At 48.5% G+C, this 18,912-nt stretch overlaps 1 protein-coding gene across 1 annotated transcript; it reads right to left on the bottom strand.

The window, feature by feature from the left end:
• Positions 1-961: 961 nt before the first annotated feature.
• On the bottom strand, positions 962-18,604 carry LOC132586705 (putative nuclear envelope pore membrane protein POM 121B). The gene is made up of 13 exons (XM_060258769.1): positions 18,091-18,604; positions 15,591-15,800; positions 12,901-13,053; positions 11,710-11,790; positions 11,416-11,587; positions 11,137-11,249; positions 9,749-9,819; positions 8,969-9,093; positions 8,414-8,516; positions 7,989-8,159; positions 4,872-6,602; positions 4,161-4,280; positions 962-3,590 (listed from the first exon to the last, which is right to left on the bottom strand). Exons 1-13 carry the CDS (start codon positions 18,579-18,581, stop codon positions 3,496-3,498), a joined length of 3,636 nt encoding a protein of 1,211 aa, XP_060114752.1. The 5' UTR covers positions 18,582-18,604; the 3' UTR covers positions 962-3,495.
• Between the last annotated feature and the right edge of the window lie 308 nt (positions 18,605-18,912).

The following is an 18,912-nucleotide window of genomic DNA, read 5'->3' as shown; positions in this document are numbered from 1 at the left end:
AGCTGCGGGCTGGTACTTTCCGAGCCCGCGGTGGCTCTCGCGGCTCCCCAGAGAGTTAAGGAATGAGCATCCGCAAGGTTAAAAATAAAAAGTTTGATTCAAGTTCCTGGGACTTGCCAGAACAGGAGGGAGGCGCTGCCAAATCCAGGGGAGGGACCTGGTGGGCCGCATAAACGTCCTCAGCGGGCCGCATCTGTCCCGCGGGCCGTAGGTTGAGGACCCCTGTATTAAAGCAACCCCGCCTTAACCACCTGAACTCAACTACCTGGGGATCCAGGATACCATCAACAAAGCCCAGCAGCTTTCTGGGTCTCTTTCCTAAGCTTACAACCTCTAGGAGTTTAAGATACTTTACAGGGTGCTCTCTTGCTCTGTACATGATTACAAGTGGCAATCCCAGCTGCCTGAATTCTCCTCCAGCTTGAACTCAGTACAAAACAGATGTACATTAAGAAAAGCATGGGAACGAAAAGTTAACATTAGTGTGGATTCCCTATATCTTGTTAGTTGCAGTCAAAGGAGGTGTGAACCAAACCTTTGACAGTTCTCTTCCAAAAGTAGACACAGTGCACAGGAAAGGGATACCCTTGTTCTCTCAGTAAGAGGGAAAAGGAGAGAGACTCACACAGCACCAAAAAAACCCATTCAGTTTCAGTCTGCAAAGGCCTGCAAGAGGCTACCTGCTTCTGAGGTTTACCCCAGCCCCTGAAAGAGGAAAAACAAGAATAATCCTCCCCTTTTAAAGAAACACAGCAAGAAAAGAGTATTTTTAGGGGCTGCTCAACCACACAGAATCACTCTTAACTGATGGGCAACCTGGGATGGCTTCAGAAAGAAAACCTTCTATGATGGACCATTTTGAAACATCCTTCAACTGTAGTCCAGAACTACAGCCACACACCAAATTCAAAAGCGCAACAGCCTGGTGACCAAAGTAGGAATAGAAAAGTGAGAGACTGGCTCAAGCAGTTTTGTTTTTATTTTAAATCAACGTAAGCAAGGGAGGAAAAATTGCACATTCACACTAAAACCCTCAACAGGAATGATCCAAGTATTCATTGCAACATTTTAAAAAAAGGTCAGACCCATTCTTCCCATATTCACATACTGCACCCCACTCACACAGCATCTCCCAGCAACAGGGTGCTCTGCAAAGGCCTTTCTGCAACCAGAGGACACAGCCTTGAGAAGGGCTGCCTGCTTCCCTGGCCAGGTTGGATAACTAACTGCTAGTCACTCCCCTGTGGCAGGAGAGAAGTGAGAATTTATCTCCTCTGTCGGATTTGAGACACAAAGTCACGTTAACTCTGCAATGACAATAGTTACCTGGGGACGGCAGTAGTTACCCCCCACCCTTTACAACACATAATGTATGCAGATACATTATGAGCTAGCCCTGGGTAAAAACAACACCTCAGCCATGGAAACAGGATTCTTGATGACAGCACTAGTCCCATGGTGAGACACTGACTAGTGTCCTGAATGCTGACATAATCTGAGCTGTTGCCACCTCAAATAGGGCCAGCGCCTTTGCAAGTTATGCACACTCCTTATGATGCATCTGGCAGCCTGTCGGATCTCTCCCCTCGGTACTCAAGAGATGCTTGTTGGCCCAGACAGAACACCCCCCACGACACCATCTAAACGTGCAAGAGCTCTCAAAGCATTGAACAGAAACTTAGCCACATCCACATTCTAAACACAAAAACATACAAAACACTGACCTGTGCGAGGAGGCAACAGCAAGCAAAAGGGCAAGCCTGGATCCTCCCCAAAGTTATCAGGTAAGGAGAAAGGCCTGGGGCCATGACCACTACTGCCCCTCCCTCACAACTGCGCAGGCCAATTCCTAACAAACAACTTTGTACTTTCACACCTCTATGAACCAAGCTTGAAGGAATTCAAAGGCAATTTAGCTTAAATATAAAAATAAAGTTTTACTTTGTTAAAAAATGTTTAAATATTTTTTTTTAATTTAGAGTTAGGCAGGCGCACGCACACATTCACACTGTTGTCTCCAATGTTATTAAAAAGAGCTGGCAGCTGGATTTGCACTTCCATGACTGGGGGAGGAGGTGGCAGGGACTGGAATTCTTGCACCAATCCCCTTTCCTAGGAGAGAGGGAAGAATTCTATCTGTTGTGTCCCTCTTATACGATGCCTGCAAATGCAAAAGGAAATCCACCGGGAAGAGAGAGCGATAGGTGTCTTCTGGCTTATGCCAAGAATTAGATAAATTCTTTTCCAGTGATTTCCCTTCCGCTGGGATAAGCCCTTCTGCCAGAGAACATGTGCCCCTCTCAAGTGTATGGGAGAGCGAGGCACCCCACCTCCACTGAATGGTTGGAGAGACAGCCACACCCTCTCCCACTGCCAGCCTTCCAATCAGCACAATCAGGTTCATTCAACGCTTGTAGCCACACAGTGACGCTACTGTCCACACCCAATTAGATGGGGTTCGTCTCCGCTGGAGACAGGCAACCCCCAAAAATGTTTACAGCAAGTCCGGCATTATCAACATGCCGCCATACATACAATTAAGTTCTTCCTCCAAACTCGATTCACAGAGCAAATTAAAAAAAAAAGATTTAGAGCACAAACATACAGTGAACAAACACAGAATTTGGGAAGGGGAGAGAAAAGAACAGGGTACTTCAGTAGAGCAGCAGCGCCTCCCTTGCCACTGGCTCATGCAAGCAGCACAGAGGGTGGGGGCCTTCCCTCTGTGCCTCCTCACTCCAGAAGATCCGTCTTTTCAGTTCACTGGGACTTCTGACCAGACCTGCAGCCACTGTTAACTGTGATTAGTGTTTCAACCAAGAGCCCCTGTGAAACCACAAAATCTTGACTGGATGGGCTTCTTGGTTAGACTGTGGGAGAAAAGACGGTCTACCAACTGGAGAGGGTTAACCTTGGAGATGAGTTGAGACTGGAGATGCATGACAGCATATCCAAGGGAAGGGCTTCTAAGAGTTGGCCTGTGCCAGGATCAGGGGACACCATATAAGGAGTTTTAAAATATGGAGGGGGGGTAAGGAATCGGGGAGAGAGACAGAGGGGATGATAGAAAAGGAGTCGGTTGCAACTGGGAACATGCCAAGCACCTCCCCCCTTACACACCACCCTCACTTGGCAGCCAAACTTGGGTGTCAGGCTGAGGTCAGAGAAGGCAAGGATTTGGGGAAGACAGACCCATGGGAGACTGTCTGCATGGGGAAGGGAAGGTAGCAGATACATACAAAATTTCATCCAGATTCAGCCATGAATTGTTCAAGTAAAAAGGGCTTGGTTTCCCCTATCCCTCTTGAAGGGCGGGGGGGGGAAATAACTGCTGCAATCCGAAGTAATTTCCTGTGGATTTCACAGAACGAGACTGTCGGGCCAGCCTCATAAAGGACAGAGGCCGGAACACACCTCCCCCCTTGATTCGTATGCCCGGCCCAAGCCTCTGAACAGGTGAAGCCAGAAGCTGAAGTCCAAGTGAGAATCTCCTGGCTACTTTTTACGAGGGTGCTGCCGTCGGGCCTGCAAGCGTTGCCGGCTCAGTGTTTTGGATCCTGCCCCAATGGAAAATGCAGGTGTTGGTGGCCCTGGAAAAAGAGGAGAGAAGTAAGGTCTTCCTTCAGCCTTTTCCCAAGGCAGAAGAACCACATACCCCAAAGCAATTTACATGCAGCAGCCTCAAAATCCTTTCAGATCTCTTTTACCCCAAAAGAGAGCATGACACAAACTTAAGGGAACTGCCAGACACGAAGCTTTTTTACGCCACCCTTCCCCTTTCAAGTAGAAGAGCCCCGTGGAGCAAGTGGTAAAGCTGCAGTACTGCAGTCAGAGTCCTCTGCTCATGACCTGAGTTCGATCCCAGCAGAAGCTGGTTCAGGTAGCCGACTCCAGGTTGACTCAGCCTTCCATCCTAACAAAGTCGGTAAAATGAGTACCCAGCTTGCTGGGGGGAAAGTGTAGATGACTGGGGAAGACAATGGCAAACCACCCCATTAAAAGTCTGCCATGAAAACGTTGTGAAAGCAACGTCACCCCAGAGTCGAAAACGACTGGTGCTTGCACAGGGGACTACCTTTACCTTTTTTTCCCCTTTCAAGCTTGAGAGACAGGAAAACAAGGTGAAAAACTTTGCAATGCTCGAAACCTCAGATTCTTACCAAATGTAGACCCAGCTCCTCCAAAGGCTGGGGTAATGGGGGTTCCAAAAGAAAGGTTACTGCCTCCAGTGGTTCCTTGTGGCGCAGGTGAACTCTGCCCAAAAGCAGGCGTAGGGGTTCCTAGAACACAAAACAACAGTTAGGTTAGAGGAGAATTGGATAAAAATTATGAGGCAAACAGTAAAGGATCCTGAGACTGGTTCTCTACCATAGTAAATGGGAACAGGTCAGCAGCCAGGTCCTTTGCGCTCTCTCCTTTCTTTTGCTGGGAATGAGGACACCAGCTGCTCTGCTATCTAACCCTCCCCCCCCCCTCTTTCGTGGCATCATTTCCCAAAGTAAGGCCCACAAGACAAGACAAAGTTGCCATCTAACATCCCAGAAATGATCCTCCTAACTCCTCCTGCTTGTTTTATACCAAAGAAAATATCCAAGTATACTCTGCAGAGCAGGAAAAATGAAGTCCCAAGTTCTGAAAGCAGAAATTGACACCAAGTAGCACATCCATCTCTGCATGCTCATTCCTGAAATTTTACAACAACGATCTCCGTATGCAGAACCTTTGTCAACAGAGGCTCACTTCCACTGTGAAAATGAGATTCTTAATTAAACAACTACAACAAAAACAGCACTAAGCTGCATAAGGCTTCCTGCTCTCTCTCTGCCACCCCACCCCCTCAAATGCCACAAACTGTTCAAAAGAAGCCTCACCTCCAAATGCTGGCTTGCTCTCTGGAGTGCCAGGGATACTGAAAGCAAAGGGTGTACTCTGGTTCTGGGCACCCAGTGGGTTTTGTGCCAAGGAAGAGGCAAAGGGTGTAGCTGCACCCACAGTCCCACTCTGTCCACCAAAGCTGAAGCCCACCATGGGGGTGCTGGAGCCTGCGGCAGCTGGAGCACCAATGCCAAAAGTACTGCCTGCTGCCACTGGTGCAGTAGATGCCCCAAACGTGAATGGAGATGGGGTGGAGCTACCAAACACTGAGCCCCCCGTGCTGCTGCTTGTAGTCTGGGTGTTGGATCCAAAAGCTGACACGGCTGATGTGGTGGTCGTCCCAAAGGAGAAGATGGATGTTGTGGCTCCAAATGCTGGCTGGCTGGCACTTTTGGTGCCAAAGGATGCTAGAGGCCCAGTCCCACCAAAGGTCTGTGTGGCACTGCCAAATGCCGGCTGTGCAGTCGGTTGTGCAACTGAACCAGAGAAGTTGAAAGGTGTTCCGAAGCTTACTGGGCCAGTTGCCGGCTTGGTGGTGAGCTGCTGCTGCCCATCAGGGACGCTAGGCTCAAAAGTCAGCTGGCTGGCATCCCCCGTGTACGGAGGGGGTGGTTTTGAAGGGCTGCCAAAGGCCCCACTGAAAGCAGAGGGACCAGACCCAAATGTCAGCATAGGCTGTGTCGAAGCTGGGGCAGCAGAAGGGGCCTGAGTGGTGGCAGTGCTGTTGCTGCCCCCACTGCCAAAGATACTGAAGCCCACAGCAGCCGTGGTTTTGCTGCTAGGAACAGACTCTGCCATGCTGGCAGATGCCTGGCTGAAGGCAGAGCTTGCCAAAGCACTGCTGGCCCCAGCAGTGGTAGCTGGTTTCCCAAACTGGAAAAGGGGTGCTGTAGGTGCAGTGGAGGCCGCAGTGCCACTGGATGAGACCCCAAACAGGAAGGACTGGGATGACGCGGTGGTGACAGCTGTCGTGGTGCTTGGTGCAGAGCTGGAGGTTGCCATGCCAAGATTGAAGCTGAACACCGGTGCGCTCGTGGAGAGAGTTGTCACGTTCATGGTGGTCGAGGGGGACATCGCTGTAGTCACAATGGACTCAGAGAGAACAGGAAACCCGGTCGATGTGCTCGAGGCAGTGGTGGGCAGACCTGCGGCTGGCTGGGGGCTGTTTTTGAATGCAAAGAAAGATGCTGTGGTGGTGGATGGAGCAGCAGTTGCAAGTGGTGGCATGCTCCCAAAGATGGGCTTGAATGTGCTGCTGCTGCTGGGAGTAACAGAAGGAGATGCAGAGGAGGGCGCAGTCCCAGGAGACATTGCAACAGCCAAAGAGGTGCTGCCAGCAGAGAAACCAGGGCTCTCAATTTTTGTAACATTGCCAAACACTGGTTTGAATACAGGCGCTGTGCTGGAAACAGAAGATGCTGCTGCTGCTGCTGTTGTTGCTGTTGGCTGGCTGGCAGGAGGGCTGGTGAGAATTCCAAAGAGGATGCTTGGCTTTGGGGCAGAAGAGGGTCTTGATGGGGTTTGGCCCAATTCAGAGGAAGTTGTTACCAAGCTACTTATACTGCTGGCAGGCTGGACAGCAGAGGAAGGAGGAGGAGCCAAGGAAGGAGCAATGCTTTGTGTGAGTGAGAGCTTGGCCTCAGATGAGGTCACAGATGAAGCGGAACCCAAATCCAGAGAAGCTGCAGGTGCTGTTGTTTCAGGAGTCTGTGTGGCAGAAGCTGAATCTAAAAGAAACAAGAAAAGCTTATAAATCTAGTGTCTGCATGAAGAATGACAGTGTTCAGGACATCTAGGAAGGTACACAGTGTCCTCCCACCCCAAGGGATAGCAGAGTCGCATCCTTTTCTTTTTGGTTAGTGAATCCAGAAGGCAGATCACAGCCATTAGTGCAGGTCAAAGAGGGACAAGAATCACCCTCGCAGAAGGAAGGTTAAAGGTGCATTTTGTATGTATGACAGAAGCAGAATATTCAGTGTCTTATGGTCAAGCATGATGGGGAGAATGTGTGTTAAGGATATGCCCAACTATGATGTTTAGCAAAACCAAAAAATACCGTGATAGAATAACAAATACTATTACTTCAACTCTTATGAATAGCTTATTATATTAGTATTTTTACATCCCATCAATGAAATATATTAACACCATTAGTAATACATGAATATAAACAACCACTGAGCAGAAGAAGGATTTCTCAAAACAACCACTTATACTATAAAGTGCTGAGTGCAATAAGGTGCTTGTATAATAATAATTATTTCAGAAAGTTAATTCCCAGAAGACTCCATAGGTCCACCTCCGACAGAGCCCAAAGCCAGCTGACACTTGCTGCGTGGTTTCAAATCCTTTGTCAGAGGAGAATGTGAAGTTCTTCCAAAGTTGATACAATAGTAAATTTTTCAGAAACACATACAAGCACACTCAACTCCTTTCAAGGGTATATTACCTATGATGTTTGGCAGAAACCTCCAAATTCTGTACTGCGCTCTTGCATGACACAAATAAGCTTATCCATTAATCCCTGCACAATGGTCTACTGCAGCATACTCTTCTTGACCTAATGCTGTGGGTCTTCTTTAACAGGTCTGGGTATTGCTTAATGAAGGTTCTGTTCCAAGTAATTAAAAGGCTCATCACAGTGACCCCAATGTGGTGCCCACAGACACTATGGTACCCACTTGCTTCATCTTCAAATCGTCTTCATCAAAGCAGATAGCCAATACCAGCTTTCCTTTGCCTCCTGGGAGGCAAGTACCCAGGAGGCATTGCCTTTGAGATTGCAGGGGGCACCCATTCAGAAACAGCTGCCTCCATTGTAGGGTGATACTGGCTTGCAATCACCCCAACATGCAGTGGTGGTCTTCAAGACCCAATGGCAGCCATTTTATGATTTGTTCCAGCCTCCACCGTACTATATTTGGTGGTGGTGCATGCACTTACTAACCTCAAAATTACCCTTGGCCTATCACATTTCTGACTTCTCTTCTAACATATGAACCAAGGTCAGTTGTCATAACATCCTGTAAACTAACACATATCAGTAAAAACAACAACACAATTCCAAATGCCACTCAAAAGACGAAAGTGTTATATGTCTTTGGTTCACTGACCTGCTTGCACTGTACCACTCTGTCCTTCTTGCATCTTCTTCAGACTCTCCAACAGGGGATTGGGTCCTGTAGCCATGCCCATCAGTGCCACAGAGGCAGGCTTAGCTGGCATCAATGAGGACAGGATACTGGGTGGGGAGGCAATCTCTGCAGATGTACCTGGGATAGAATCTGTTGGGGAAGAAAACCATGCGGGAAAAGAAGAATGGCTTCAGAGCCACAAAGCCAACTGAATGCCCTGAAGAGCCTGCGTGGATTGGTTATTCCAAGGACTAAACAAGAGGAGACCCAATGTTCCTCTATGTTTTCCATTTGTATTTCACCAGTCTTCCATTTCTTTAGGTATTTTGGGCTGCACCCCCCACCAATTTTATAATTTATAGAAAGTTCATACATAAGTAACTTGGAGCAAAGGAATCCCTTACCAGTTTTGTCCTCCAAGACCTTGTTGAACCACTGCAGGGTTGCCTTTTTTTCTGCATCCAAGTCCTCAGAAGTGACAGCATAGCCAAGTTGAGGTGGAGGAGGCTGCCATGAGAAATGCAAATTCAGCACTTGTCTCAAGCAGGCACTATATCCTGCACTGAGCAGACTCCAAGAGGAAAAGGTGGCCTCGGATGTATCCTGCCAAGGTGCTCACCCTCAGGGTTCACTCTCGGATCATGAGAACCAATGAAAGGAGGAACTGAGTTACTCCACAACTGTTTGTTCATACAGACACAGCAAGAAGAAGGACTTAATTACAGCACATGCATCATTCCTTCTTTGACACCCCATAATTACACAGAACATAAAAACGCAAGAACATAAGAGAAGCCATGTTGGATCAGGCCAATGGCCCATCCAGTCCAACACTCTGTGTCACACAGTGGCAAAAAAACCCAAAACGGTGCCAGATCTCTGACAGTCTGAACTCTGCTCTCAAGACACTCCTCATCTCAGGACACAGAAAGAGTAGCTGAAGGATGGAAGAAACATACCAAGGTGAAATTATCTCCATGCCGAGCAGAGAGTAGCTGGATCTTACGCTTGCGTTTGCCATTGCTGCCCGACGAGGACTGCAAACTTAGAGAGCTGTGTCTGTTCTGCACGGGTGTTTCTGCATCTGGAGAAGGAAGCCAGCCTGTGTTTATGGATGCAAAAATGCTTACCCCAAAGGAGACTTGAGGTTGTGTACCACTAGCATCTGGCAGTCTTTCTCTATAAGTCCCAAACAGTTCAAAATCATCCCAAACATTTCAAAATAATGCCTGGTGAAATTACAAAGGAAAGGTCCCCTGTGCAAGCACCAGTTGTTTCCGACTCTGGAGTGACGTTGCTTTCACAACGTTTTCACGGCAGACTTTTTACGGGGTGGTTTGCCATTGCCATCCCCAGTCTTTTACACTTTCCCCCCAGCAAGCTGGGTACTCATTTTACCGACCTCGGAAGGATGGAAGGCTGAGTCAACCTTGGGCCGGCTACCTGAATCCAGCTTCCGCCAGAATCGAACTCAGGTCGTGAGCAGAGCGTTCAGACCACTCTGTGCCACGGGGCCGCTGGTGAAATTACAACAGCCACACAAAAAAAGGTTTGCAAAAAGCCTGCAGGAAGTTTTTCATGTGCATTTATAGAATCACATTTGTCGTTTCATTCTATGAGTCAGAAAAATGAAGATTCTTACACCGGGTTCAATCCCACCTCCACAGAAAGGTCTTGCTTATGCTCCTATCCAATATGTCCATTCCCTTTCAGAACAACCCCTCAGAATTTGTACTCACTCTTCTCTGCCTGCTTCTCTGTGTTTGCCTTCACAGGTGTTGATGTGCTGGATTGATGAGACTCTACATCTCTGCAGGAGCAGGAGAAACAAGTTAAGAGAATTCTTCAGGAATCACTTTCACTGCTTCTTCAAATGTCAGGGTCTGGTCTGAGGTTAGATCTCATCATCTCACTCATCCCTCACCCAGTAGTCCCAAAATGTGCTTGTCACAAGAGCGAGCCCTATCTTTTCACTGAATAACTATAAGCACCCCCCCCCCCCCGCAACACTATTACTCAGAAAAATTATTCTGAGCACCTAGCACATAAATATTAAAAGGGTTTTTCTACATTTCCCAAAACATTTCACGTATCAATCACATGTTTCACCTTATAACAGCCCTGTATCACAGGTGTCTATTATTGTCTTTCATGCTGCGAATTTTATTATTTTATTTACAAAATGTACACATGCTGCCTCTTTAGAGACCAGCTTGAGGCAGCTTACAACAATCCGGTTCAAGGTACTGGTACTCACCTTTAAGGCCCTATACAGCCAGGGGCCAGCATACCTTCCAGGCTGCCTTTCCCCATATCAGCCCCACAGGTCTTTGAGATCAACAACCCAGCACCTTTTGGTGGCCCCTGGTCCCAGGGACATCTGCTTTGCCTCGACTAGGGCCAGGGCCTTTTCGACCCGGGCCCGGTGGAATGAGCTTCCTTTGGAGATCTGGGCCCTGTGGGATCTGCTTCAATTCCACGGGGCCTGTAAAATGGAGCTCTTATGCTAGGCCTTCAGCTGAGGCAGTGGGAATCATCTGTTATTGGCCTCCCCCCCCCATTTTGTTGATATGGGATCCAACAATCTTTGGATTGTTGATATGGGATCCAACAATCTTTGGACCAATAGGTCACTGCTGTAGAGGAACGGCTTTTTAGATATACCGTATTTTAACTGCTGTTCTATTTAATTGTCTTATTGTAATTACTTTGTTTTAATTGTTTTACTTGTGATGTAACTCACCCTGCTTTGCTGGAAAGGGCAGGATATAAATCAAAATAAATAATAAAACCATTAAAACAAAGCTATTAAAACACAGGCCAATACCATTAAAACAAATCAGATTAGGGAAGGGGGCTCAAGGACAGTGGTTTATCTAAGGCCATCTGGCAGATTTATGGCTGAGATGAACTGTGAACCTGAAACTGCCCAGATCATTTCCTTAGCAATTACACTACACCAGCTCCTAAAAGCTAACTTGGCTCAACACTGCTGGCAGTGGGGATGTACCAAGAGAAAACAATCGATTAAGAACCTATGTGGGAGACCTAGCTCCACCAAAAACACTCTGCCAAAAGAAGCATCTCAGTGTCTTGTGTCAGGATGAGGTGGAGAAAAAACACTCACATGAGGCTGGTGTCAGGGTACCTTGCTTTCTTATTAGGTCTTTCAGGAGTCTGTGAACGGGAGGAAGCTGGACTGGAGAGAGGAGAGGTACTTGGGCCACTTCTCTTCCACAGCTGAAGAAGAGAAGAGAAGAAAGAAGAATTAGTCCTGCTGCCTGCTGAAAATTCTACAGCTGAACCATCAGGGACTGCCAGGATCTTTGAAAGGGCCAACCCAGCAGTATGCCAGCCTCTGCCAACTCAGAGCAAAATACTCTGCCAAGCATCAAGGACAGTATACCTGAGAGAGGCCTCGGGTTGAGCTGTAGGAGCTGGCAATCTCGTTGCGGATGGAACTGGGAATTCCACTCACGTAAAGGCTGTTCACTGAACTGAGGGAGGATGTGCGTGACCTCTTGGAGGAGCCATTGTCCAAACTGTGAGAGGCAAGGCTCCGCTTCAGGGAACCAGGCCTAGAGAAAGAGTCAAAGATTACCAGCATACTACCAATCTTGATTTCTCCCCACCCACCCCCCAGTCTAACAAAATGGCATCCCTAGGAAGGAGGGTCACACAACTAAGTAGCAGGACTCACCTGGGAACCAGAGATGCCGGGGCTCCATTGGCCACCAGGGGTTCAAATGCAGACTGTCCACTCCCACTGCTATCATGGCGCCTGAAGAAAGAAACAAATATTCTAGATTAAAAATTTATCATTGGACCCGAAGGGGGCAAGTGAATCACTACACACAGCCATACCAATGCCACTCACCAGTTGCTATGGATCTCCCAGTTTAGATTTTGCTTCAGAAAGAACAACCCATCACTTCTCAGGTCTGACTATATACTATCAGAGTGGTTTGTGATCAAGATCTCCCAACACTTTGGGGGTTTCTTTTCCCAAGTTGAAATACAGTCACAGAAGACTACCAATTACTGATCAGAACAGTAGTAGTTGCAAAGTACACATTCAACCTTTCCCCAATCATCAAAATCATACACATCTCCAGCCACTTGATTCACAGAAGAAAAAAAAAGGTAGTTTAGCTTTAGTACACCTGATCCTCTTGAGAAATGTGGACGTGGGATTGCCTCAGTTATTAAACTGAGGAAGGATCTTCACATACCGTCCATCAACATCACCATGTGTGATTCCCTCTTCCCCACAACTCCCAGGCACTACACCTGGGTAAATAAACATTAGTCAAAGAGGATGTCACATCTGATGGATCAATGTCACCTGCCCCTTACTTCTTGCCAAGAAAGCAGGTGGCATAGAGTCTTGCAGTTTTGGTATGCAGATACAAATGCACCCATTGGGTCAGATAGTTGGAAAAAGTGGGGCCCCTGGAATGAGCACCCACCAAGACTGCACAGTTCTGTCCCCAGCAAGGCTTCATGCCGCGGCTGGAGAAAACACTTCAAGACTTTGCCACAACTTGGGGATTGTTTCTGTTTGCAATGGGGGAGAATGGTACAAAGTTTCCTAGGCTTGGTATAGGCACTTCATTGCTAGCAAAAGGAACATTCCTTTGTCCCATCTATTTATCTGTCTCTTGTGAAACTCCAGGCCTGAAACCCAGAATAGCTACTCCTCAGTCAGAAAGGGCAGCCAAGAACTGGGTACAAACTTGACAGGCAGAGTTAACAATTTACTGCCTGTTATCCAACCAGTGAAGAGAATCAATGTTGATTATTTTAATTCTTGAACAAAACCTTCCCTACAGACATCCAATTCCAAGGTCTACTTCCCACACCCTTGCCAGTCCCCACACTGGCCTCTTACCGTCTCTTATTGTTCAGGCTGCTTTGGTCACCATCTTCCACATTCCTCTTTCTGCTCTCCTTAAGTGCGCTCATTACAGTCTCCTTTGCACATGGGTCTACAGTACTGTTGGGCATTGGAGAGAAAGCCAAAGGAGAAGCCTGCTGTTCCAACCTGAAAGATAGAAACATGGAAGTGACAGAGTGTGAAAGCTCTCCCTCACTGTGATGTGGCACCTTGAGACCCAGATCACTCCCATCTTTCATTTCCATCCACTTCAACCAAATCAGAGCCTCTAGGCAAAATTCCAGAATACAGGCAGCCTGTCTGGATCAACTTTGAGGCCACCTTGTGACCTCACAAAGCACTGTCAGAGCAACACACTGATGCAAATTACGAAGTCATTCCAGAGCAGAGATACTTACTCAGTGACATGGGAGTCACCAACAGGACTGATGCCAGGTTTCCTGGCGCCATAGACTGGGAGGGTGGGGACTACCCCTCCCTCCTGGGTAATTTAAATCATATGGGAAGGCCCCAGGAGCAGCCCCTGCCCATCTGCACCAGTGAAAGGTTCTGCCAATTCGCTAACCCTCCTGGGCACCTCCTCCCCCTCAGGGCTACCACCCTAGGTGACTACCTAAGGTTGTCTAATGAGCGTGCTGGTCCTGGCCTCCTGTAGCTTTTCTAGGTACTGCTCCTCAATCTGGCACCTTCAGGTAAATAAGCAAGACCAATCCCCTGCAGGGCTTGTAGATAGCAGGTGGTTCCTACCTTGAAACAACCACTGAAGAATGGGTGAGCTGCAGACCTTATGCTAGGGATGGAAGTAAAATGCCCATCCTCTCCAACAACTCCCCAACTTCTCTTAGCCTCTACATTCTCATCCCAGTTCCTGAGTGGCAGCTACAAGCTGTGGCAGGATGGCTCAGGCTGAGTCGACTGAAGCTGAATCCGATGAAGACAGAGGTCCTTTGCCTAAGTCACAATGGTCCTGGCAAGGAAATTCCCCTACTGGCTTTTGATGGTGCGCCACTTACAACTGCGCCCAGGTCAGAAGCTTGGGGGTGCTACTGGAGCCTTCTTTGACAATGGAGGCTCAGATAGCAGCCACTGCCAAATCTGCCTTTTACCATTTCAGGCGGGTAAGACAGTTGGTTCCCTTCCTCGAGCGCGGCGACCTGGCAACTGCGATCCATGCTACAGTCACCTCGAGATTGGACTACTGTTATGCTCTCTACATGGGGTTGCCCTTGTTCCGAATCCGGAAACTACAGCTGGTGCAGAATGCGGCAGCCAGGCTGTTATTGGAGCTCTCCATGCAGGAGCACATACAGCTGGGGCTGTGGGAGCTGCACGGGCTGCCAGTGATATACCGGATTCGCTACAAGGTGCTGGTTATTACCTTTAAAGCCCTATATGGCTGAAGACCTGCATACCTTAGGGACCGTATCTTCCTACATGTTCCCCAGAGGATACTTAGATCTGGAACACAAAATTTACTATTGATCCCCGGGCTGAGGGAGGCAACAACTAGGGAAAGAGCCTTCTCAATCTCTAACCCCCATTGGTGGAACCAATTGCCTGAGGAGGTCAGAGCCTTGCAGGACCTTGCCCAGTTCCGCAAGGCCTGCAAGACAATATTATTTCAGTTAGCTTTCAACTGAAATTGCTCTAAAGCAGGGGTGGCCAACAGTAGCTCTCCAGATGTTTTTTGCCTACAGCTCCCATCAGCCCCAGCCAGCATGGCCAATGGTTGGGGCTGATGAGAGTTGTAGGCAAAAAACATCTGGAGAGCTACCGTCGGCCACCCCTGCTCCAGAGGATGCCTAAGAATACTGAAGGCCATCTGTAACTAAATGGTAATTAGCACCAAATTGTTTAAATTGTTTATATTGCTTTAACTGTTTTAATTTAATGTTTAATGTAACTGTTTTGTGCCTTTACTGTGTACTGTGAGTCACCCTGAGCCTGCTTCAGCGAGAAGGGTGGGATACAAGTCGAATAAACTAAACTAAACAGAGAAGAGAGTGTACAACAACTATGGCAGCCACGTGGGATAAGAGCAAGCTGTCTAAAGTGGACAGAAGTGGTTTTACTCTGCTTTCTCAATGATCTATCTGCTTTCCTCCAGGAGCTTCGGCAATCTCACTCTCTCATCTGAGACACTGTACTTCATATTGAGGAACAAGTAACAAGGCAGAGAAGCCCTTCTCTTCACTCCAGGCACACAAGAGCTGGCTAAGGTTTAACCCTTCAGGGAACAGACAACCCTACATACTCAGAGGTGCTCTGATAATTAAAGTTGTAGTTACATAGTTTATATAGTTATATTACAGTATGTTTATAAGGGTGGCACACATGCCATACAGTAGTCACGTGACTCTTAAACTTGGTGTAAACAGCAAATGTAGCTCTCTGCAAGTAACAGAGTGACCACCCCTGTTCTGAAGCCATGAGCTGTCGAGACAGTAAACAGTCATACTGACAGGCTAATCATGGTCTAGGTCCAATGATGCATGGCCCAAAGATCCTGCAAGTGGGAGAAGAAACTGCTTGACAGCTTCAGTGCACCGAGCCACTGATTTAGAAGGCAGAATCAGCAAAAAAAAAAAAAAAGAGAAAGAGAGGATGCTTCATTCTTGATGAAGCCCTTCTTAGACAGCTGTATGCAAGTGCCATGCAAGCAAGGGATCTAGAAGAACACTCACAGTGGGAACCGGCCAATGTTGCTGTCTGGCCGAGCAATCTTCACTGTCACTGGGCTCTGGATCATGGAGGAGTTGTGAGTAGACAACCTGGGTTTCTGCCGATAACCATCCCAGTAAATGGAAGGCAGGGTGCCCAGTGAGGCATACTGGGCCTTCTTGATTGGGTAGCGCCGGCGCAGCCTTAAGGGAGTTTGTGGAGTTAGGTGATCCCTAGAGAGACAAAAGACACAATCAGGCAAGGGGAAAAGAGATGAGACTACCAATCAACAAGGGTTCCATGCTAAGTTTGCAGACCAGAAGGCAGTAGTGGGCATCTTAAATGGAGCAGTCTAATCGCTATCCTGAGTTTTCTTGCAACAACTTTCTCTGCTTTCCAGAATTACATGAACACAACAGGTAACCAATACAATACAGGGCTTACAATGTTGGACTAGGATTGAAGAGATCTTTGCTTGCCCATGAAACTCAACACGTAAACTTTGGCCAGACACTAACTCAAGATTAGTCAACACACAAGGCTGTGAGGATAGAGAAGGGGAAGCCATTTATGTTACATTGAGCTTCTTCAAGTAAGGATGGGATAAAAATGTAAAACACAACAAGGTATTCAAAAGATGAAGGCTTTCTATAGTCTATCCAGTTCCTCAGAGGTCGCAAGCCATTACAGACAGTCCTCAGGGAAGCAGAAGGCATCCACCTCCTGCACAGGTTTCTCTCTCTCTCTTACACACACCCCCCAACCAAGGTTACAAATGAGATTCACAAAATAGGAACAGAATATGAGATAAAATTCATCACAACAAAACTATCAGTGTATTAAAATGTCAAGCATGGTCCACTCAACCCAAGAAACAGACCAAGCACAAATAGAAAATATGATTACAATATTGACAAGACAAGAGTATCCTCAAGATAGTCAACAAACTGGTGTCAAAGACATCATCACAACCCAGGGAAAGCCTGATAAAAATGGGGGAGGGGAACACATCTCACCTAAAACTCAACAGCCCAGGCACCAGGCAACTTGACATGGGGAAGGAACAGTGTGCGCTAGTGCTTACCCATCTCACCTCAGAAGGATATCATCACAGGGTTTGCAAGTCAAACCTTCACTGTTTTCAGAATCCTGATCAAATACTTAGTGTACCGTGGTCACAAACTGAAACATCAGCGCAGTTTAGCAGCTAGAGATGGATTTGCATGCAAGGACCCTTGGACCATCATAATAGTCAATGTTTGGTCCTAGATAAATCCCTGAATCCCATCTAAATGATATGCTTCCTTGCCTTCTCACCTACCCCCAAATGAGCTAGAAATGCTGCTCTTGGGGGATGGAAGAACCCCAGCACAACACAAGAGGAATTGCAGAGCTGCTGTAGGAGGGGAGCTCCCTACTGGATGTGCATTTTCAATAGGATCCAATCCACAAAGTCTCAACCCAATCAGCCTCACAGAATTATGGTGATGCTCACATACAGTAAATTCTGTATAAGTTCTCTCAGCTTCTGGAAGAAAGGCCCAAGAACAACAATGCTAGTGTCAACATTATGCAGTCAGCAAGGAATAGAAGATGTTCAAGTGGTGAAGGGTTTACCAACTGCCTTTCTTCTATGTCTGCCCTCATCAGCCCATGGTAGCAGAGTGTTCCATCACTGAAGCCTTACATTTTGCTTTAAATGTATTTGGTGGGTAAAATCTCCTGTCCATCACCAGCAAAGATCCTTCCCCAGTTAGCTTACAGAAAAGTTGCAATTGGACAGCACGCATCTCCTCCCACTTAAGTCAAGCATCAAGGGCTCCTCAGGGCATCAGGGATGGTTTTCATAAAGCAATTTCCTGCTATACTTAGGACCAAAGGAGACAGAACCCTCTATGGGCTCTTTTCATTTCCTGTACTTACTATCTCTAGAATAACCTTAACAGTCAAGAAACCCTGTTACCATTATATCCCAACAAGCAGTGGAAATGGGGTCTTTGATAATGCAGTTCCTCACTTCAGAAGACTGGGCCTCCAAGGTGGTATAAGAAAGTGTGCAGTAGAACTAAAGTGAGAGACAGAGATTAATGGTACCCTTGGAAATAACGATCATTGGGGGCAGAGATAGAACGGCAAAACAAAGAGGGCAGTAGAAGTAACTAAGGCCACCTCCATTTCATCCTCACACCCACCCTGTGAAATAGGTTAGACTGAGAAATTAAAACTGAGCGAATTTCCTGGCAAGCATGGATTTTGAACAGTTCCCACATGCTAACCACCACATGTGCTCTCTTACTATCCCCGTCCACATTGTACAGATTAAACTACAAGGGAGTCCACATTGTACAGATTAAACTACAAGGGAGGGAAGACCTCTGAGCGTATATTAAGTGTTTCTTCTTCTCCAGGCAGTTAACCCCTTTCCAGTGCGGGGCAGAACAGCAGGCAGTGCTGTGCTGTGCTCTGCCTCCCTCGCAAGAAGACCTCCAGAGCCGTCGCCCAAGCATGTGCAGAGCGCCTTACCCGAATAGACGCCTTCGTTCAGCCGGGCTGCAGCTCATAGCAGGCCCCCCATTAGCCAAGGCGCCGGGCTTGTAACAAGAGGCAGCGGAGGTGGGGGCGGGCCGCGCGGACAGCAGCGGCGGCCTCCTGCCTTGACCAGCTCCTGCAGCCGCCGCCACCCAGGTCCCTCCTGCCGCCGCCACGACGGTCAGCGCCGCCCCGGAGAGGCCCAGCAGGAGGACCAGCAGCGAGAGCGAGGCCGCCACGGCCAAGCCCGCCACTGCCGGGAGCGCCCAGGCCCGACCCCCGTCGGCACCATCCCCTTCCGCCGCAGCTCGTCGTCGCCTCCCATGCTGCTGCTGCTGCCGCCGGCGCGACGGAGGCCACCAGCCCCAGCCGGGCTCCGACCCGCCCCGAGACATCCAGGCCTGACGCGACGCCTCCGCCGACACCAGCGCCCCCTCCCCCCCCGCCGCCGCTCCGCGCGCGCGGCCCCTTCCCTTGCCCGGCATGCACCGCGCGAGGCCGAGGGGCTGGGGCTGGGGAAAGAGGGCGGCCCTTTGCCGCTGAGGGAAAGGCGGGCGGGCGAGGGACCCGGGGAGAGGGGGCGGGGTCGAGGCAAGCAGGCGGTGTCGGGGAGGCTGCCTGCAAAGGGGAGGGCTGAGGTGGGAAGAGGCGCCCCCTGCCGTGGGGGAAGCCAGCCAGTCCAGTGGCCGGCCTCTCCTTCAGCTTAGCCCACCTCACAGGATTGTTGTGAGGGTGGAACGAGCGGAGGGAGGGGGAAGGGAACCGCACGCATCGCCCTCGCCTCAGTCATTCTCTTTTTCGGCCTCTCTCCCAAGG

Source organism: Heteronotia binoei, chromosome 18, assembly GCF_032191835.1.
Source record: "Heteronotia binoei isolate CCM8104 ecotype False Entrance Well chromosome 18, APGP_CSIRO_Hbin_v1, whole genome shotgun sequence".
In the NCBI taxonomy this organism is placed as follows: domain Eukaryota; kingdom Metazoa; phylum Chordata; class Lepidosauria; order Squamata; family Gekkonidae; genus Heteronotia; species Heteronotia binoei.
This window is presented reverse-complemented; position numbering and strand designations above follow the sequence as displayed.

Coding starts and splice junctions, on each gene's coding strand:
- LOC132586705 (XM_060258769.1), bottom strand. CDS start 18,581: ATGCCGGGCAAGGGAAGGGGCCGCGCGCGCGGAGCGGCGGCGGGGGGG. Junction 11,250..11,415: donor CAACCCGAGGCCTCTCTCAG/GTATACTGTCCT, acceptor TCTCTTCTTCAG/CTGTGGAAGAGAAGTGGCCC. Junction 4,281..4,871: donor GAGCAAGCCAGCATTTGGAG/GTGAGGCTTCTT, acceptor TTTGTGTTCTAG/GAACCCCTACGCCTGCTTTT.